The sequence below is a fragment of the Berghia stephanieae genome, chromosome 2, assembly GCF_034508935.2.
Source record: "Berghia stephanieae isolate SIO BIC M18660-M18661 chromosome 2, UCSD_Bste_1.3, whole genome shotgun sequence".
Taxonomy (NCBI): Eukaryota; Metazoa; Mollusca; class Gastropoda; order Nudibranchia; family Aeolidiidae; genus Berghia; species Berghia stephanieae.
In genome coordinates, this window is record NC_088361.1 from 88,989,354 (window position 1) to 89,012,438 (window position 23,085).

Genomic DNA, 23,085 nt, shown 5'->3' on the forward strand with positions numbered 1-23,085 from the left:
TTTAAATCTAAATGCAAATGAACGATTTTTTCAAACGTTTCACGTAGACAGAAGAAGGTCAAATAAAGAAATAGAAATAACACACTATTTAAATTTACTATCTAATAAATTTTTTTTTAAAATTTGGATTGCCCTCCAAAGTGAAATCGGGAGGCGGAATGACCCAAAGATGTTATATAAAGGTTTGAAAATGAAATTGGGGACTCAGCCCTCAACGTAAGTTTGAGTGGCGTTTTCGGCCAAACCAAAAAAGTACGTAAAAAAAAATTATTTAAAAAAATATTCACCCAAAGTAAAATTTGTGAAAATCGAAATAATAATTTAAAAAGAAAAAGATTGGCACCCCAGCCCTCAACGTGAAAACGAGTGGCCCATGTGGCCAAAAAAAAAAGGAATATAATGATAATCCCCAATGTATCCCAAAAAAACATGAATATTTACAAAGTAAGATGATGGCATCGGGAAAAGGCCCAAAATCATTAAAAAAAGCATAAGGTTTTAAATTTTACTTCCAAAAATCTCACAAGTTTGGTATAATTCTATGATGCAGGGCATCATCAGGACATTATACAACTATAACGATTAATGATCAAGAGAGCTTGACAGACAGACCGATAACTGAGCATACAGCTAGTCAGACAATAGGTATATGTGTATCAGGTGATAGGCATATAGATAGTTGAATAGATTATTAGGTAGATTGATATGTAGCCAACTGTAATCTCATACTAAGTAATTGAAAAGGTAAATATATAAAGATGGGTATGTGCATAGGCAGACAGATATATAAGTATACAGATAGATAGGTCCGTAGGTCGATCGGTAGATGGATGGATGGATAGATAGATAGATAGATAGATAGATAGATAGATAGATAGATAGATAGATAGATAGATAGATAGATAGATACAGAGACAGATACAGAGAGATATAGATGGAAGGGATGTGACAGTGACAGGATAACTACATCAACAACATTAGAGTAGGCCGATATTATTTACAAATCACCAATAATAAAGATCGTGGTAAGTTTGTAATCGTGATAAAAAGATTATTACTAGCACTCATGTAATCAATTAATTAGACTAAGTATTTTCCTCATGACAGATACAAGTTATACAGGCATGTATTCGATTTACTGTCATTACACAAAGGCATTAACAATCCATGGAAATGATATGAAAAAAATAAGAAATCACGATGTCAATAATTAAAACAATAAATGCAACAGCAATAATAATAATAATAATAATAATAATAATAATAATAATAATAATAATAATAATAATAATAATAATAATAATAATAAGAGTAATGCTTATGACAATGTTAATAATAAAAGTTCAACATACCTGTCAAATAAAGAAATAGAAATAACACACGATTAAATCTTACTATCTAATAGTTTTATTTCAATTAGGATTGCCCTCAACGTGAGTCGGGAGGCGAATGACGTTGAAGCGTGGTGCGCCACTAGTTTTATCCTTTCTCCCCACGCAACCAAAATGTGCGTGGTATGTGCGACGGCGCGCAGCATACCGCAAGACGAATAGAAGGAGACCATAACAGAAAGTGCTATTTAAAAAAAATACAAGAAGTATGAAACCATCATACTACATATATAAAACATCGTAACTAATTTATTGCAAAAATGGAAGCATATAAAAGATACTTAAGTCTCGCAAAGGACTTAGAAATACCCCAGGAAAGAATATTTTCATGGTGCGAAGAGAAAATAAAAGAAGAAAAAGAAGAAAGAATTCGTAGAGAAGAAAATGAAGAAAGAATTCGTAGAGAAGAAAAAGAACACGAAGAAAGAATTCGTAGAGAAGAAAATGAAGAAAGAATTCGTAGAGAAGAAAAAGAACACGAAGAAAGAATTCGTAGAGAAGAAAATGAAGAAAGAATACGTAGAGAAGAACGAGAAGAAAGAGTCCAAGAAAGGGAACTAAAAAGACAAATAGCTTTAGCAGAAGAAGAAACCAAAAGGACCCAAATGATGCTGGAAATTGAAAAAACAAAAACCGGTCATGAAAGAAAACATAATAATAGTGATGAATTTTTCGTGAAACTTCCACGCATGCCAACATACGATGAACGCTCAGACTGTCTAGAATCCTTCTTACACCGATTCGAAGTTCAGGCTAAAGGTTATCGTTGGCCAGAAAGCAAATGGGCCACAGCCTTGATTAACTGCTTATCTGGAGAACCGCTAAAAGTTTTCTATACCTTAACAACTGAAGATGCAGATGACTATGGTAAAATTAAAGACGCTCTACTAAAAAGATTTAGATTAACGGAAGATGGTTACCAGGAAAGGTTTCACACTGCAAAACCGGAAAGTGGAGAAGACTTTAATACATTCGTGAACCGAATTACTCAATTTCTAAATCGGTGGCTTGAGTTGGCAAACGTAAAACAAGACGACTTTGCAGGCCTTTACTATCTCACGCTGAAGAATCGAATCTATCAAGCTTGCAACCCAGATTTAGTCGCATTCTTTAAAGAGAGAAAGCCAGAAAACTTGGACAAATTAAAAATCTACGCAGAAAATTTTAACAGCGCACATCCATTGACACCCCTTAGCAGAACATTGAAGGAACCATACTACGCTGCCGCTGCTCAGAGTCCATGTACACCTAAAGTTCAATACTCAAATAGAACGAGCCGATCAATCACTCGGAACACGCAAGTGAAACAAGATGATCATAGTTACAAACCATGGAACAAACAGTTCAATAAAGACCATAGCCGATCCTATCAAAACAAAACAAGAAATAGCACTGACAATAATACTGAGTATAAGAAAACCAACAAACCTATAATTAAATGTCAATATTGTGGAATGAAAGGCCACACAGCAGACAAATGTTACAAAATCGTGGGATATCCAAAAGAAACTGCAAATGCATCACTCCAAACAAGTGTAAACAATCAGACACGAGTAATATCAGGAGAAAATATAAATGTGTATTGCGTGAAAGGTATGTCACTTTTAACACAAACTCACAAGTCAGGATCGCTATTTTTTTGTGAAGGCAAAGCTAATGGAACTGATTGCAAAATATTGAGAGACACAGGATGCAGTACAGTAGGAATAAAAGCATCTTTGATCAATGACGAAGACAAAACTGGAAAAACGGTACAATGCATCACATTCAGTGGCACAGTCGAAACCTTTGAAACAGCTAATGTGTACATAGAAACCCCATTGTATACAGGAATAGTGGAATGCTGTATACTTCCCAACCCCGTCGCTGATGTTATTGTTGGCAATATAAAAGGTCTTAAAGACAACCCAACAGATGTAAAAGAATGGTCATTAACCCAAGAAACAGCTTGTCTAGCAGAAACAAGAAAGATGACTAAGACAACAGAGAAGCCAATGACTATTTCTCTTGAACCACAACAATTTGACAGGAACACGTTCATTGAAGAACAGAAAAAGGACCCGACTTTAACTTCATATTTCAATATCGCAAACAAAGGGACGAAATCAAAAGTTGAATACATCATTGAAAAAGATATTCTGTTCAGGTTACATAGGAAAAGAAACAAAATAGCTAAACAACTGGTCACGCCGAGTATTTACAGAAACAAAATCCTTGGAATAGCGCACGATTCAATAACTTCTGGACATCTTGGGAGCTCTTCCACATTGAAGAGAATCAGTGGCGGTTCTAGCCTATTTACAGTGGTTGGGCAAAGAGGATTCGGTCATATATATATATATATATATATATATATATATATATATATATATATATATATATATATATATATATATATTTTTATTTTTTATTTTTTTGTTTTTTTTTTAATAAAATTTTTTTTTGATTTTTTTTTTTCGCCTTTAAACAAAAAATATTTCAACCACCAATAATCACATTCACAATGAAATGACAATACCAGTAGATTTTAATTCTTCCAAAAGTAATCAAAAATGAATCACGAAAGAGAATACAACTAAAAAATAAAGCGACGAGACATAATGCGACAACACCTTGACAATACAAGTCCATTTCCTTCACTCGAAAAATTAAAGAGATGCTTTAATCCCTCAACGGCGATATTAATATTGCTTTTACATATTTCTGGTTTTCAGTAGTACGTAGTAACCTTAAAGTTTTCATGGAGAAGCAACAACAGCGATATGACTCGAGTTTCATTCAGAGCTCAAATTGCATAATTTTTACTGCTGTCTTGGTGGTCAGAATGATTGTGCCGGTGGTGGTAGTGGTTGGAATAGTGGTAGCGGTGGTGGTGGTGGTGGAGGAGGAGGAGGAAGACGAGGCGGTGAGGGGTAATTATGGTAGTGGTTTTGGTGGTGCTGTTGGTTAGAATGATAGTTGTGGAGACGATGACGGAAATTGTATGGTGATGTTGATATTGTTTTTATTGCTATTGTTGTACTTGTTGTTAATATTGTTGTTGTTGTTGTTAATGATGATGATGATGATGATGATGATGATGATGATGATGATTATGATGACAACGACGATGTCGTCGACAATGATGGTTACCATACGATATTACAAAATTTATTCAATCTTAGGCTTTCGCCAATTAATCATACAATTTGATGACCACATACATGAAAGTGGAAAATAATGGCAAATGGGACCAAACAATAAACTGATACCATTAATAACCACCAAAAAAAAATACAACAATAGTAATACCACCAATACGTACAATAATAATAACAATGATAATAATAATAATAATAATAATAATAATAATAATAATAATAATAATAATAATAACAATAATAATAATAATAATAATAATAATAATAATAATAATAATAATAATAATAATAATAATAATAATAATATTAATAATAATAATAATAATAATAATAATAATAATAATAATAATAATAATAATAATAATATTACCATCATCATTACTACTACCACCACCGCTACCACTATACCACCATCACCATCATTATTACGTTTCCAATTATTTTTTCTCGTTTTTAAAAATTTGATATCTATCAAAACAGACGAAAATTCCGGTGATTTTTTTAAAGGGTAGTTAAAATATCTACGATTTTATTAGCCCTGAAAACTACGATTTTTATTTTCCTATCTAAAGTAGGCAGGTCTGCTATGACAAGTATCAGTATCAGTTCCATAGTCAAAATAAGACAAACAAAAACAACGTTTATTTAATATTAGGCTTTCGCCAATACTTCATACAATATAATTAAGACAAAATAATGTTACCAATCTCTCCTCATGTATTCGTTTGACTATCGTCACAATAATTACCGTGTTATCTTTGCTCCTTACCCAACCAATCCCTTGCTTCCCGCCTCTTCATCGCGAACCATCTTATGTATGTATTAGCTTCAGGACGGGCAAGTACGGAATCTGCCCACCCTTCCTTTAAAGGTATTTATTTCCTCTATAACTTAGAATTCAACTATCTCCTTACTCAGAAGAGTATTTCTTGTATACTAATTCAATTGTTGAGAAAACCAAAATGGTGGTTGTATTTTATTTATTTATTTAGTCGTGACTTTTGAATAGAAGTGTTTTGTTTTATTAGAGGGAATACAATAGAAAATTACATTGTTTTGCAAAAATATTTAGTCTGGCAATAAAAATACAGCGGTAATTACTTTAAGAATAATAAAAAAAAAAAAGAATTAACAAATTAATTTGTTAAAAAACAAAACAAAAAACAACAACAAAAAACAACAACAACAACAACAAACAAATAAGAAAACAATTTAAATAAATGAGTTTTGAGAAACACTAAAGAAAACGAGGGGAAAAAAAAGAAATAATTTAAATGGATAAACAAATATATTAAAACAACACAAACTAATACTAAATTGATATAATATTAGTAAATTAATAAATTTAATTCAATACTGGAACCTTCCCAGCACAAGTAAGGCAATAAATAAGAAAAAGTTCGTTTGCCAAAATCTCTATTTAGTGTACACTGGTTAATAAGGTGGGCTCATTTGAATTAGCCCGACCTAGTACTAGAGAGGCCAGACAGCAAAATCACCGTCAGGCGACGTGACGATGAGATGACGATGTGGGCGGAGTAGAGTGGAGTGATTGGGGGGGGGGGGGGGGATAAAAAGAACAGGAGCGTATCCTGGTTTATGTATTACGGGATGCATGGTGATTCGCAATCTATCAAAAATACACACAAATTGATTTCAGTACAAAGTATCAATTTTAAGTAGTAACTTTTGAAATTATCTAATTTAGATTTGATTATTTCGGACCTGGTAATACAGCATATAACTTGAAAAAACAGGCTGGTATTTGCCCACCCTGCCCATTATTACCAGCCGTCCCTGAAGAGAATATCCGAGAATTTCACATGGCCTGGAATTACTAAAGACGTCCGAGAATATGTGAAATCTTGTGACACATGCCCAAGAAGAGTCGCAAAAGGCAGAATACCGAGATTGCCATTAGAGACAACCCAAGTTATTGAAAAAGTTTTTCAAAAAGTTGCAATTGACATCATAGGCCCTTTAACAAAATCAGATAGAAACCATACACACATACTAACACTAGTCGATTACGCAACCAGGTGGCCAGAAGCGATAGCATTGAAATCAACTACATCGGATCACATAGCTGAAGCATTGATGACAATTTTTACTAGAATAGGCATACCAAATGAGATACTGTCGGACAATGGACCCCAATTTACATCACATATGATGCATGAAACCATGAAACTCATGGAATCCAACACTCATTCACAACTCCCTACCACCCCCAAGCAAATGGTCTTTGTGAAAGATTTAATGGCACTCTAAAGAATATGTTAAGAAAAGTGTCAGCAGAAAAACCAGATGATTGGGACAGATACTCACCAGCAATCCTATTTGCATATAGAGAAATACCCCAAGAATCTACAGGCTACTCCCCATTTGAGTTGATGTATGGACGATCACCTCGCGGCCCGATCAATATAGTAGCCGACATTTGTAAAGGGAATGAGGAGGACAATAACGAAATTATGTTTGCTTACGAATATGTAAGAAACCTGAAAGACAGAATAGAGACACATGTAAGCTAGCACAGGAATCCGTCACTAAAAAAGCAGAGAAATACAAGGAATACTCCGATCGAAAAAGCAAGTCAAGAAAATTTGAGATTGATGACAAAGTACTAATACTCTTACCCGATGACTCGAGTAAACTTTTAGCTACATGGAAAGGACCATTCAATGTATTAGCAGTACGATCTGGTGTTAATTACGAGATTCAAATTAACAACACAACAAAGACATTCCATTCAAACATGCTAAAAAAATATTTCGATAGAGACAGATTATCACAACCAATATTTAACCATGTTGAAGCTGCAAATGTAGGATTAATCATCGAAACTCACAGCGATGATGTCGAACTACAACACACCCCACAACACGGTAACTCTAAAAATAGTACAATTAATGACGTCACAATCAATCCTCAACTAAACGAATGTCAGAAACGAGAAATCAGGTCATTATTAGAAAAGTACCAGTCAGTCTTTACAGACGCACCCGGACATACAACATTAGTGGAACACGACATAAAGTTAACCACATCTACCCCTATCAACGTGAAAAACTATCCTATTCCATTTCACGCACGAGAACAAGTTGAAAAGGAAGTTAAGGATATGCTAGAAACAGGAATAGTTAGATATTCTTCAAGCCCATACTCATCACCAATAGTAGTAGTGAAAAAGAAAGACGGATCGATAAGGCTATGTATCGACTTTCGCAAATTAAATGAAGCAACAGTGTTTGATGCAGAACCAATACCAAATCAAGAGAATTTATTTGCTGCCTTATCTCAAGCAAAATACATGACAAAATGTGATCTTTCTAGAGGATACTGGCAGATTCCACTGAAAGAATCATGTAAGAAATACACAGCATTTCAATCACCATTAGGATTGTTAGAATTTAACTATATGCCATTTGGATTATCGACAGCCGCATCGACATTCCAAAGAATGATGCGTATGTTATTAAAAGACATCCCGTCTACACTCTCATACTTCGACGACGCATGTATTTTCTCAAACTCATGGACTGATCACATGACAACCTTAGAATTAGTGCTTGAAGCATTAAAACGTAATTCTTTAACAACAAAACCGTCAAAAACAAGCATTGCATTTTACGAAATTGATTTTCTCGGTCATACCGTTGGTCATGGACACAGACACCCGAGACAGAAAACAAACAAAAATCGCACAATTGCAACCACCTAAGACAAAAAAAAGAAGTACGCAAAGTACTTGGGCTCCTAAATTTTTACAGGAAATACATTTACAACTTCGCGCACATCGCGACACCGCTAACAAATCTGACAAAGAATGGGTCACCGAACAAAATTGTTTGGACAGAAGCGTGTCAGAATAGCTTTAACCAATTAAAGGCATTGCTCTGTTCAGAACCAATTCTTAAATTACCCGACATGTCAAAAGAATTTGTTGTAAGAACTGACGCGTCTGATAAGGGCATCGCAGGTGTACTATTACAGGAGCACGAGGGAACTCTAATGCCTTGCTTATATGCAAGCAGAAAATTATTGGACAGAGAATCACGATACTCTGTAATAGAGCGTGAAGGACTGGCCATCGTCTTTGCTTTAAAGAAATTCAGCAGATATCTACTGCTAAAAGAGTTTGTGGTCGAAACGGACCATAAACCACTCACGTACATAAGAAATAACAAAATGAATAATAGTAGAGTACTAAGGTGGAGTCTATTTTTGCAAAATTACTCTTTCAGTATCTCTCACATACCAGGCTGTGAAAATATTCACGCCGACCTACTTTCTCGATTAGTGTAAACACGTGAGAAGGGTATAACTGAACCTCCCATGCATACTGTTAGTTACCTCGCAAATTATGCCAAATCAGAAGGCACAATTTCGATAATTTTATTTGTAAACATGGTGACCCAACTTAATGTAACATTGAGTATTGTTTGGATATATATACCATACCCATTCATGATTTGGGAAATCTTCTCTTTATCTATTACTGTTATGAATTTTCACTCATTTATGATTAATAATTGAAATGTCAATATTCCATTTTCATTCATTTCATATCATCGACTTAAATCATGCTTCATTGCCATCACTATTGTTTATCACAATGATTTGTAATCACATTGCCATCAGGTTGTTCATCACAATGATTTGTAATCACAATCTTTCATTGTTATTGTCACCCATTCATATACCTACGTTAATATAAACATTTCCATGTCTAGTTAATAAATAATTTAATTGTAGCACAAATCATAACAATGGATTAATGCTAGAGTATCATGATAGTAAATTTACTTCCGTTTGTAAAATCTATCTTTCCCATAATGGTTAAAGAGTATATTTTAAACGGAGTGACTATTCGTCAGTACTGACCCCCAGAGCTAGCATCTGGGGGTCAGTACTGACGAACAGGCACCAGCGTCTGGGGGTCAGCACTGACTAATAGGTAATGGTATCTATTGGTCAGTTCTGGCGCCTGTAGGTACTGACGGTGCCAAAATTATGGAAAAATGCCATTTTTTGAAATAACTTGTTCTACGACAAATAAATCCGCATTTCCTGTCCCATACTAGTCGCAAGGAAGTCCCTTGGTTTCGCCTTTTTTTATCGGTTTACGTGAGATTTGTTTAATAAATTTATCGATTAATTAAACAAATGATATTGTCAGTCCTGAGAAAAATACCAAATTTGATGTTGAAACGCCAAACTGGCAACCTTATATTTCGGTTCCTCCAACGCGCATGCTCACTGTTGCGTGACGCCAGAACTGAAAGTGAAGCTCTTTCATTGTCTCGTCTTTTTTCATTCCGTCATTTGAAATTCGGCTTGCTCGCATCTCACTGAGACAGGAGAAAGCTACAAATTATGGAACTCGCTGTCGGCAACAAATTTGCCTCCTTGAAGGCTTTAACTGATGCCATCAAAAGGCATGAGGAGGAAAGTAATGTTCTTTTTATAAAGAAAGAAGCAATCGAACTCGGTACCTTTCGGGTACGAAGCAAAGACCGTAGCGCTGAGCCACGCTGCCCCCCCCCCCCCCCCCCAAAAAAAAAAAAAAATGGAATTATCTATTCGTTATCAGGTTTCTCCTCCTTTCCGTTATTATTATTATTTTTTTTGCATGACAAAAAACAAAAACAAAACAAATACATTTTTTTAAAAACCTCATCAATAGAATGGACAATGTATTATAAAAGAATCGTAACAAGAAATATTATATTATAACACGTTTCCTCTATTTTTCTTTAATTTAAGCAATAACGAAAATATACGAAAAAAAGAAAAACAAAAACACATACACACAAAGACAACATAAAATAAAAAAGAATCGTATGGTGGCTTGAAACAACGACAGTCATATCGTTGCCCCAACGGCATCTAACCGTAGCCATCGTTATGTGATACTGATACTGAAATCCAAAAGGACCGGCAGTGCACCCGTTAGTGAGTTGTTGGTAGAGCTCAAGGAAACAAGTTATTTCGTTGGTTGAAATACTGAATACGACTCACGATTTGTTTTCTTTTGTGGCAAAAGACTGGCATTTTGAGGTCATTTTTTGGTAAGTATCAGGCCATAACTTTACGAAGGCCACGATCTAACGGGTTAAAGGCTCCATACACGCACGGTTTTGATAGGCGTCCGAACCACGATCAGGCAAACCGGGGTGAAAACGCAATGTGTGTGGCCAAATACCTGGCCGATAAACCTAGGTACGGTCGATCGCCCGCAAAGCCAGCTTTGCTTAATATTTTTCGAGGCGATCGGCGATCGGGGGCGTGGCAGTATAAAAAATTGGACAATTTTTTTCGGATTTTCGCTGTTTTGACGTCAGATTCGTGATCAGCGTCGAATTTACAATAGGTTTGATACCAAGTACTATGTTTTTACTCCAAAAATTGATGAAATTAGAAATCAATTTTAATTAATATTGAGGCTATGTGGCCGACAGAAAAGTGCCCCTCCCTGTTTTGTGATGGATCAAGTGGTATGACTCTCGCTTTCGGATCGGAAGGTTCAGGTTTCGAGACCCGCTCCGAGTGGCGCAGAGTTGAGTCCTTGGAAAAGGCTCTTTACTCACATTCTCTCACCGTACTCAGGTGTAAAATGAGAACATGGCCGTTCGTTGTCTTTGTTGGGAAAAAATGTCACATCGCCTGACAGGCGTCATGTCTCGTCTTTCAAGTCTAATATTGCTGTTGCCTTGGGACCCCTTGTAAAGCGCTTTGAGCACGTGGATATTGCGCCAAATAAATGCTGTGTTATTATTTTTTTTTATAATATTTTTATAAATGTTGCGCCAGGAAGAGGTAGATGGCAAAAGTTTCGTTCTTGTTCATCGTAAAACTTATAAAGGATTTCATACAAAATAAAAAATAGTTTTCATAATTTTCAATGTAATGATATAATAATATGCCAGTTCTTTTTTTTTTTTTTCCTCCTCACCCGTTGACGCGACATGACGGTCGACCTTGACACAGACATTTGGGATTGGCAGACGCCAAAAAGCCTTGACTACGTGATGACAGGGGTGGGCATTGTAACCTTGAATTATAATCTACAAACAACGCCCCCCCCCCCCCAAAAAAATAAAAAAAAAAAAAAAAAAAAGATAAAAGAGCTGTGTGCGTGTGTGTGGTGGTGGTGGTGGTGGTGGGGGGGGGGGGGGGTTGCGAATGCGAGTAGTCCCCAGGAGTACCCGTTTAACCTGCCACGGGAACACTGTCGATTTGTTTTATAAATAATAATAATAATAATAATAATAATAATAATAATAATAATAATAATAATAATAATAATAATAATAATAATAATAATAATAATAATAATAATAATAATAATAATAATAATGACGATAAATAAAAAATCTTTATTGTCCACAAAATGGAAAAATTTCCGTGGTCTACGTTGCTTTTAAACTTAAATCGGATTGCAAATGTATTGATGTTATGCGTATTGGAAAAATACTCACGACATCTCCATCGGGGTGTAACATATTAACACACAAAACTGCAAACGCGAACGTTCATTGTCTGATTGATATAACTTAGTGATAAGTTAATTATAAAATGCTGTCTAAAAGCAATAACAACAGGTTGACTAACGTCAAATTCATTCCTTCTATTGATGCTCTGTGTTAAATTAAAATACTCACAAAGTCCGCCAGCCAGAAATATCACTCCAGCCCAAAGATCTACATGGAACCTTGAACGTTATAGTCTGATATATTTTAATGAGAACTAATCATAAAAATGGGTGTCTAAAAACAATAACAATGAGATGAGTGACGTCAATTTGGTTCCTTCTATAAATATCCAAGAACTTTACTCACTCCATCCGCTCTCTCCTCCTTCAATACATATGAATCTATTCTCTCATCACTTTTTTGTGCGGCTATGCATGTGATCTTGTGAAATGACACTCGCCTTTGGATCGGACGGTACTGGATTCGAGTCCCGCTCTGAGTGGCGCATAATTGAGTCCTTGGAAAAGGCTCTTTACTCGCATTCTCTCATCTTGTTCACTGTTAAAATGAGTACCTCGCTGTTTACAGCGTCGTCTCTGTCGGGAAACAATTGCAATATCGCTTAACAGTCATGTCTCGTCTAGCATGTTTTTATGTTGTTATGCCAAAGACCCTTATAAAGTGATTTGAGCACCTTTATTGAATATAGCGGTATATATAGCGCAAGTAAATTTTTCTCTCTTTCTCTTTCTCTCTCCCTCTCTCTCTCTCTCTCTCTCTCTCTCTCTCTCTCTCTCTCTCTCTCTCTCTCTCTCTCTCTCCACATGTTAGATTATTATATCTATTGCTACATATGATGCGAATATCTTGGACGGTTATTGATGCTATGAGTTTAGGTAAAATGCTCACAACATCCACCAGTCGGAAATAACGTACCGTCATACAAAACTACGAGTAACCTTGAACGTTAAAAGTCTGATTGATATAATTTAGTGAGAACTAATTACCAAAATGACTGCCTTAATACAATAACAAAGAGTGGAATGATGTCAATTTCGTTCCTTCAACAGTCTAATTGATATAATTTAGTGAGAAGTAATCACTATTGTGCGCAAGACGAAAGATAGAATAACAGACAGTAACTGGGATCGGTTCTGTCGGCCACATAGCCTCACTATTAATTAAAATTTATTTCTAATTTCACCAATTTTTGGAGTAAACACACAGTTCTTAGTATCAAACCTATTGTAAATTTGACGCTGATCACGAATCCGACGTGAAAACAGCGAAAATCCGAAAAAAATTGTCCACTTTTTTATACTGCCACGCCCCCGATCGCCGATCGCTCAAAAAAATATCTGCCCGTATGTGGGCAAAAATCATCTGCGATAAACGCAGGTATCGGGTCACAGCGATAGGTCATCCGTCCCGCTTCCAGCGGATGTCGACGTCTATGGAGGGCTTTAGACATCAAATTTATCTAAGTGACCAAGTGTTGCTTAGTGTCATCGGATAAGTTGGCCTTAAAAGCCTGGGATTTTAATTGTTTTTTTGTTTTTTTTTTTAACTTTAGGAAGTGACGAATGAGTGCGAAGAGGTCTTGTCTGCACTGGCGAACAGGCCCGATGTTCGTCAGTGCTGATTAATGGCGGGCGGTGGCATAGACCGAAGAGAGGCTGTCTGTGGGCGGCGGCACCTGTTGTTCAATACTGACCAATAACACCAGGTTATTGGTCAGTGCTGACCCCCAGGCGCTGGAGCCTGTTCGTCAGCACTGACACGCAGGTACTAGTGTCTGGGGGTCAGTACTGACCAATAGCCCTAGCCTATTTTAAACCTGGGTGGGGGGTGTCACAGTAAAGGTTGTTCACAATTATCTTATTAAATTTTATTTTATTAAGAACTGAATTCATCTCACTCCAGTTATATTTCGGTAGGCTTAGATAAACTTTACCTTCTAATATTAGATCGTCTTTCCTTTTATAGCCTTCCCTCGAATTAATTTCTAATTAGTGAATACTCTTCGTTCTACATTCTGTCACGTAGCCACTTATTATAAAAGCTGATAGGTCTAACATTCTACACTCACTTCTCTTCACAATACGGAGTTATAGTTAGACACCGAAGCTCGCCTAACGAACGACTTGCCCAACACGTGACCATTTTTTTTCTCGCGTCCTCTCGTCTAATCTCGTCACTCCCGAATAGAAAGAGGAGGCGGAGCTCATATGATATAACGCAATGAAAGTTCTGTCCGATGACGGGTGGGGGGATATCACCTCTCCAAAACTTACCTTATTATATGAGATCTTGAGATTCTTATCCAATCATCGATTGCTCGTTTGACAGTTCGCTTGTGAACAGTTAGGAGACCATCTCTTGATTTATGGGCAGGCGGCTTTGCGTAAAGGCGGTGAGTGTTGTATACATCAAAGAGTACCGCTGACCGATGGGTAAATAGTGGTTGTGTAACCCAAAAGCCCTGCCGTCTCGACTGCAAGGTCTTGTATGTAATAGTTGCGTCGCCATCTCAAGGCTCAGGAATTAATTAGTGAGCTGATTCAAACAATGTGGGTTTCAAATTTATCGTATACGTAATCATTTGGAAGCGACAGAGAAAGGTGTTTTTGTGTAATCCCTTTCACACACACATACGCGCGCGCGCACACACACACACACACAAACATATACAAACAATACACAAACAATACACATCCCTGGTCATCTATTGCCTATATTATTAATGTTAATAAATACATCCCATGCTGATTGTCACTACCCCCCCCCCCCCAACCATTTCCACCATCCAAGTACCAGCGGCCTTTTCTCTTTGATTTCGTATCATGGTCTACCTGAAGCCCAACACCTCGATCGTTTGTGGGTCAACCCACCCCCCCCCCCCCACCTCCCCCCACCTTCCCCCGTAATCAATTTATAATTTTCTCTCTGTATAGAGCGCCACATGCACAATTATATACTATTGAATGACACTGACCTTGCCCCTCCCCTAACACAAGCCAACAGCAACCCAAGCTATCCTCTATCACGTGACCTTAGATCCGATGCTGCATACCGCTTGAGAGTCTTCACTATCCAGATCTCGTTCATGGTCACGTGAGAAGGCTATATCCGTTCGGGTTCGGCGTTCGGGTTCGGCGTTCGACCCGATTTCGTTAAAAGCCTAATCTATGCCGGACGGCCAGTCGCTCTATTCCTTATATATACTGGAAGATTTTTATCTTTTGGGACTTTGTAGATATTATATCTACACCATTAAGACACCGGAGCTTTTAACTTTGATTGTATAATCTTCAAGGATCAAACCCGAGCCCGCTGTCAAAGGATTACATAATAACCCCTTACCAATTGCCTGGAAGTGGAATTTTACGAGCCCGATCCTGTTATCAGAGGAATAGATCATCCAAGCCCATCAACTGCCTGGAAACGTAAACTTACGAACCTGACATATTATCATAAGTTACGTAAAATATTCATATCTCTATTTGTAACTGCCACGATCACTGTTTATCTCTTTTAATTAAATTTCATCATTATTTTTATTTCATTGTAAACAAATCGTTAATTGTTTTTCATTTATAGTAACTAGTAAATTCTGGGGCCTCATTCTACATATATCTTTATGCATAGTCGAGTAGCTCTTTACTCACTTGAGACCATGACATATATGACCTAATCATCTTTGCCCCACCACTGTAAATAGGCTAGAACCGCCACTGATACCACTATACATTTTTCAAATTTACTGGTAACGCCATCTTGGCTAACCCTGCAATGATATGCAACAGGTTTCATAATAATGTTATTTCCTTCTCCGTCTTTACTTTTTTTTGTGATTCTTTTTCTCTTTCCCCTCGTCACGTTGAGGTGCTAAGTATTGTACCTCCTCCTAGTGGCACAGCTAATCGTCTCACCAACGGTCGAAATTATTCTGAAATGAATAAAACAACTTGAAAAGGCATTGCATTGTGATCCGGAAGGGCAAGATTCTTATCCCCCAAGTTGCTCACTTGGGTGATTCCTGTTGACATCAGACATCCTATGGATTATCAATATATCTTCATGGAATGCCTGGGCGACGGGATCTTATGGTGCTGTTACGAAAAGGCTTTTTTTTTTTAATTTAAGTTTTTATTGGGTTTTTGTTGTTGTTGTTGGCTGAAAAAGGATTTTGACCCCAAAACGTTCCGTGTTTGGTATTTTGTTCTCTTTTGAATCTGTCCTGTTCATTTTTGTTAATTAATTACTTTTTACAGTCCACAGCTTCCTCCAGCTTAGTATTACGTACTTTGAAATTATTGGTACCCTCTTAACGACACTTTCTTTTCACACAGTTCACCGGAATCTACGCTCTATTTCTTGGAAAGTCGACCGAAATGGGAAGTGGAACTGTGGAGGCAGAATGATGGAGTGAAGGATGCTTTAAATTAACAAAATAACACTCCAAAAGTTACAAGAAAGCTGAAACATGGAGGATGTTGAAATACAAGTAGGTTTATTGCAAAAAGATTCCTCTTAGAAGTGAAGGTGGCCTATTTTTGTGGGCGTATTGCCAGCAATGGCCATTCCTTACGAAATGAGTGAGAGGAAAGTGCAACCATCATCTTGGGACTCGGGAACCATGATTAAGAAAAAAATATTATATGAAATTGATGATATATTTTAATGTATTATATATTCCAGTTTTTAATTTGCATTTTAAAACAGCGATGCAGTGGTAAGTGGATTTATTTTTGACTGGGCTGGGGGCAGGAGTCGAGATAGGTCGACAATGAATGGAGACTTCTGATTCAAATAAAAGAAAGGAAAATATTTGCATGCCTTTTCAACTCTCGAGTTATCTAGTCACAGAATCAAATCTTCAGACCTAATTTAAGCCATGTTGCAATTTCAAAACCATAAATCTACACCTCAGTGACACAAAATCAAGGTTTGAATGAAAGCGATATTTACATCAATGTGTAAGACTGCAAAGAATCAAAGAAGCTGTTGTTTTTTTTCTGATTTAAACCCCATGGCTTTCTGCAAGACTCATCAGATACTTATCGCAAACATAAAAATAAAAATAACATACTGCAGAGATTGCAAATCAGACCTGTTCTTTTCCGTCTTGAATGACATAAAGACATTGTTCGAGAGCAGTCAAGTGAACTTTCCCCTTCCTTTATAATTATTTTTTTAAATCTTCCTTTATAATGCATTTCATGGTTTGATTATAATATCACAGAATTAACTATTTGACGAGCACATTTATTTGAAACCATGAATGTGACCAACTATCTCAAACTTGCAGTATAAGTCGGATTCAACTTGGTATTTGGGACTGGACCTCTGACATTGAATGCAACCGCTGTTGAATGCGACCTTGTTGAATCCAGCACCCACTGTATTATGTCAGTGTGAATATGTCACATACAAGTGAATTTTAAGAATAATTATAAATTTGATTGAATTAATTTTCTTTATTAAAATTAATGAATGTCTGACCATGAAATGCGTAAAGCTTGAATTTTGTGATTATTGTGACTTTGACATTAACTTCAATTTTCAGCTTAAATTTCGCACTGACATAATGCCATATTTAGACAGTTGATCATAATTTCTAAATATTTTATCTGGTCATAACTAATAATCTTATTGTTTTCACAAGGAAAGTACTCTTGGTCAAAATGGCAAAATCGGGTGTCAAGTTAGTGCAGACTAAAACGCTAGTGGTAGAGGATTGAAGTCCATTACAATTTTTCCTTTTTTTTCAGTCGACTTGTATATGATTTTACTTGCATTCAATGCAGCTTGTAGGATAATAACTTGCGCTATGTTCAACCAGATACGTGGTCCTCTATGTAGACTTGAATACATTTATCTATACTTTATAATCCCAGACACATTAAGTAAACATGTGATGTTGTCTTGTGAAACAGTAACCATCGAGTCCCAAGAAATATCATGTTTCTATAATAAAAAATGACTTGTTTCATTCTTTAATTTTAATTCTTTAGGCGATGTCCATGCAAAGCAATCAGCCTAGAGGAAAAATCTACATTCCTCCATGCAGGAATGCTACTTGTAATGAATGGATTCTCAAAATTGCTGAGTTGCTAAAGCCAGATTTGGAATGTGTAACAAAACACATTATATGTAAGGCTCCTTCATCTTTTTTTTTAAATTGTGTCTTTTCACTATCTGTTATATTGTAAAGAAAAATTGTCCATTTGCTTTACGAGACTATAACAGCTTAAAGAAAACATTTTGACATTGTGTTTTTGCACAGATTTCCTATAATTTAAGTTTTGTTTTGCATGAATTGTTTTTTTAAAAGGAAAAGTATGACTAGATGTGATATCATAGTTTTCTTTACTGTGACCTTGTTGTTGGCAGCTTGTGTCATGAATTATAATGATTAATAATAATTTATTTATATAGCGCTTCATTATCACTTGTATAGTGCTTTATAAAGCAAGCACACACACACACACACACACTCACATGCATACACACTTGCACAGACACACACACACACACACACACGCACAGACATTCTCTCTCTCTCTCTCTCTCTCTCTCTCTCTCTCTGTATTGTTCTAATTCTCGCTTTCTATCTCCCTCTCTCTCACACACACTCACACAATCACAAATACATGGAGCCTTAAGGAAGAAGTTTGTCTTACATAATGATGTTTAAATGAGTTTCTGATGATCTTAAAATATACTTCAATTAGCTCTTTGAGGTATGAGGTTCATAACTTATTCAGGCATTTGTAAGTTAGCATTAAGATCTTAAAATTAATTATTTCTTCAACAGGCAACCAGTGAATTTCCATTAAAGCAGAAGTAATGTGCTCTTTAATTCTCGTCTTAGTAATCCAGCAAACTGCTTTGTTTTGCAACTTTTGTAATCGTGAAATATCAGTCTCACCACATCCTATCAAGAAAGAATTACAATAATCAATTCTACAGAAAATGAATGACACTATCATCGCTGTGCATTTGATCATGGAAAAAAAAATGTTTTGACTTAGAGTTACGATAGGCTATGTTATAGGCAAACGGTTTCATTATTTCCAAAATAACCTGATTTTTAATGTCTTATTTTAAATTAAATTTTGAAATCTTATTGGAGTTTGGCTTATGTTTTGTAAATGTCAGTGAAGGTGAGGATTCCAATATAGCCAACTTATTGGTACATGTTCAAGCATTAATAATGGAGTATACTGTACAATTTTACCATCACTGCCACCTCAATTTATATTTAAATGAATTTGAGTTTGAATTTTGCCTGTGTCCTTGCTTGAATCACCAATATTTTATTGGAACATTATACATTTCAGCTTGAATGTTCAACCTAATTTGTTTTCATATTTTTTATTTTTTTTTTCATTTTTACTTCACATAGCTGGACCTTTTACATTTCATTTCAAGCGACACTCTCAGGAGTGTGATTTCACTGTGTTCCACTTTTGCCACTCCCTGTGGAAAAGGGTAATTTAACAATGCTTTGAAATAAGATAAATTTTTGAAAAGAGATGCTCATTCTTTTTTGATTATTGATAAATTAATATTAAAAGAAATGATTTCCACTTCTTATTTGCAGCATGTTGTGCTAGAAGAATCTATTTACAGATAGTGTAATAATAATAATAATAATAATAATAATAATAATAATAATAATAATAATAATAATAATAATAATAATAATAATAATAATAATAATAATGATGATGATGATGATGATGATGGCGATAATGATAATAAGAAAAATATGAATAAGAATAATGTAGAATTATTACAAATAGCGTCAGAAGTTTAAGAGAAGGTGGTCACAGTCAAATTGAAATAAGCATTTGGATTCATGTTTTCACCATGATTTGACATCTTTGTCATATTTTATTATAATTTCAGAATTTTTGCTCTTTCCTTTGCTAATTTTCTTTTCCTTTTTTACAGGTGTCAAAAATTAAGGATATATTGCGAGAGCAAGAAAGAAAACTAATTTTAGTGAGATTCAAGGATGAAAAACTGACGGCGAATAATTGGGAAGCCAGCGTGGAAGAGATATCCAGTGTGGAAAGTTTCTTCATAGATTTTGACTCTGAACAGGTTATAAGTGATAATGAAGAAATTCTAAAATCTTTCAAAGATGATATTTTTTCCTGCCTGAAGGAGAACCTTTACCAGAATGATATTGCTGACTTAAACTCCCGAACATGTACAGAAGTTACACAGGCCAAGGAAAATGAAATTGTATGCATGTTTTTGTAAAATTGTCTTTGATTTTTGTTTCTTTTAGTTCTTTTTATCATAGTAAAGTCTTAGTTTTAAAAAAACTAACTTAGTTTTCATAAGCTATTAGGGGAGACTGTGTAGTAGGTACAAAAAAAGTGGTCAGAAAATCAAAGCCATTAGGCGTATGGAATCAGAGTTTATCTTAGTTTCTGTAGAATGAAACGGACGGAAGTAATTACTTGCCACTTATTAGATATTGCAAAATACTTCTCCAGATCTAATATACCCCACTACCTAATCACTGCTGGGTAGACAAGGGGGTAAATAAAATGTCAACTTTACCAAGGATTGATGTCGGCTTATTTGCATGTGAAGTGAGTGCTCTACCAACTGAGCTATTGTGACCCTCCCGCAATAGATACTAGTCATCAGCAAAGATCCTCCACATTTGTTTGTCTTGAATGAATCTTCCTACCGCTTGAAAAGAGGTAGAAAGTTCAAATTCAAATTTCTCCTTAATTCCTCCCCCAGGATGTGCGGCTATGTGGTCTAGTGGTATGACACTAGCTTTTGGACAGGAAGGTCCTGGGTGCAAGCCTCGCTCGCTGCATAGCTGAGTCCTTGGGAACTGGGTGGGTTTCCTGGCCTCCCATAGTGGGCAGGGTGGTACTTACTGTGTCTTCTATCCCCCTATATCTGTTTTCCAACATGCTTCCTGTCTTTGTCTTGAAATGAGATTACTTGGTTTTTTCCTATGCCCTGGCCGGAGTTTCTGGCTTGGAGGTAAACAGTCAAATGCATAGTTATTGTTTTGGGAGATGATATTGTTTTCCTTGTAAATCTGTTATGTAATATTATATTTGTTATTTTGAATGTATAATGTAAGCATTTGAGTGTATTCCTCTTTGTTGGGCCTTGTGCTTGTGTCCGGATACACTTATAGGTGATCTCAAACAAAGTACAATGGTGGTATGCTCTTGGAATCTACATCTGATCCCTATTTGTTCCCAGTTCCCCTTTGTCTTACTTTTTCTTGGGTGCTTTAATTGTAATTCTAGAACTTTTTACTATCCAATTTTCTTCCTTTTTACTGGCGCTGATATAACCTAAATGTGTTGCAAGCGCCACAAAGCCCTTAAAAACAAACAAAACAAGTCCTTGGGAAAGGCTAGGAAAACATTGTAATGTTGCCTAACAGGCGTCATGTCTAGTTCTACATGTTACATGTTGCTGTTGGTCAGGGACCCTTTGTAAAGCACTTTGAGCATGTTTAGTGGATATTGCTCTATATAAAATCCCAAGTTTAAAAAAAGTAATATATGACCCATGGTTTGAAAACAGTATTGTGTTAGTGTGATTTTAATCCTCTCAAAGGAATATCAACTAACAATTTTATCATTCTGATTGGGGTCCTAGTAGCTCAGTTTGTGCAACACTCACTTCATACACCAGGAGACTGGTGCAGTAAAAAAATATTTTTCTCTTTACACTAAACAAGTGATTGGGTAGCTGGATCTGTTTTATCTGGCAGAAAGTACTTTGGGATAGACTCGCTTCCCATCCAAAGGATAGCAAGCAATTGATATTGTCTGTTTAATGCTATAGAAACCAAGATAAACTCTGGCTTCACGGGACTTATGTCCTCTAAAGGACTAACATAATAAACACATGCGGAGGTCTTCATTTTTCCCTCAATCAAACCATTTAAAGATCTTCATAATTCGTATCAATCATAGACTGACAGGCAAATTACTTGATGACATCATTTAATGACAAAATACTTAAACTGAAGATTTTATGTCTTTATTCATTTCTTTCTCTCAGGAAGCGGATGAAAGTGAGGAAGAAGAAGTTGAAATTTTGAACTTTGAGAATTATCCAGAGTTTATTTCAAATGTGAATCAAAACCTGTATGTGGGTCACAAGATAGTGCAATTGGATGGACACATAAACATTTCTTGTAAGTAATTTCTTTAACCTCAAGTGTTCCTGATCAGATAAAACATTGGAACAGTACCTACGGTAATTTAAAGACTAGTGGACTGTCTCGAAAATATGAGGGGAAAAAAATAGCTTATAATGTGAAACAATACACAAATATACAACGTTTTGTCCTTTGGTCTTCGTCAGGTGACAATGACGAGATTAAGAAAAAAAAAAGTTACATTTGTATAATTCAAATTATGAAGGAAAAAAAAGGGGGGGGGGGGGGGGGGGGGAGGAGAGAGAAAAAGAAGGGATAGTGGAGAGGAGGGAGGGAGAGAGGGAGAGAGAGAGAGAGAGATGGAGAGAGAGAGAGAGAGAGAGAGAGAGAGAGAGAGAGAGAGAGAGAGAGAGAGCTATGGGGTGGGTGTTGTATATGTTAAAAAGAATCGGGTTAAAAGTGCGGCTATGTGATCTTGTGGTATGACACTTGCTTTCGGATCGGAAGGTCCTGGGTTCGAGCCTCGCGCTCGGCGCATAGTTGAGTCCTTGGAAAAGACTCTTTACTCACATTCTCTCACCATACTCAGGTGTAAAATGAGTACCTGGTCGTTAACAGCGCTGTCTTTGTCCAAAAAATTGTAATATCGCCTAACAGGCGGCATGTCCCGTCATATATGTTAAATGTTGCTGTTGACCAGGGACCCCTTGTAAAGCGCTTTGAGCACATTTAGTGGATATTGCGCAATATAAAGCTCAATTAAAATTTTTTTTTTTTTTTAAAGAGGGTGGGTTGCGAAGATACTTGTTTCAAGGGTGCTGTAGACTATCTAGCATTATAATAAGGTCTTAACAGTTCTTTCTGTGTCATATACTACAGATACCAGTTAGGCTTGATGCAGCGGCTCATTT

General features: G+C 36.1%; 1 protein-coding gene across 1 annotated transcript in view; it reads left to right on the forward strand.

Moving 5' to 3' along the window:
* Window positions 1-16,165: 16,165 nt before the first annotated feature.
* LOC144964047 (uncharacterized) overlaps window positions 16,166-23,085 on the forward strand; it is a 7,163-nt gene continuing 243 nt past the window's right edge. The window contains exons 1-5 of the mRNA XM_078897991.1: window positions 16,166-16,516; window positions 18,027-18,165; window positions 19,421-19,506; window positions 19,972-20,268; window positions 22,075-22,210. Coding sequence (XP_078754117.1) covers window positions 16,496-16,516; window positions 18,027-18,165; window positions 19,421-19,506; window positions 19,972-20,268; window positions 22,075-22,210 — 679 coding nt within the window. The 5' untranslated portion in view covers window positions 16,166-16,495. The remainder of the gene's footprint in view (window positions 16,517-18,026; window positions 18,166-19,420; window positions 19,507-19,971; window positions 20,269-22,074; window positions 22,211-23,085) is intronic.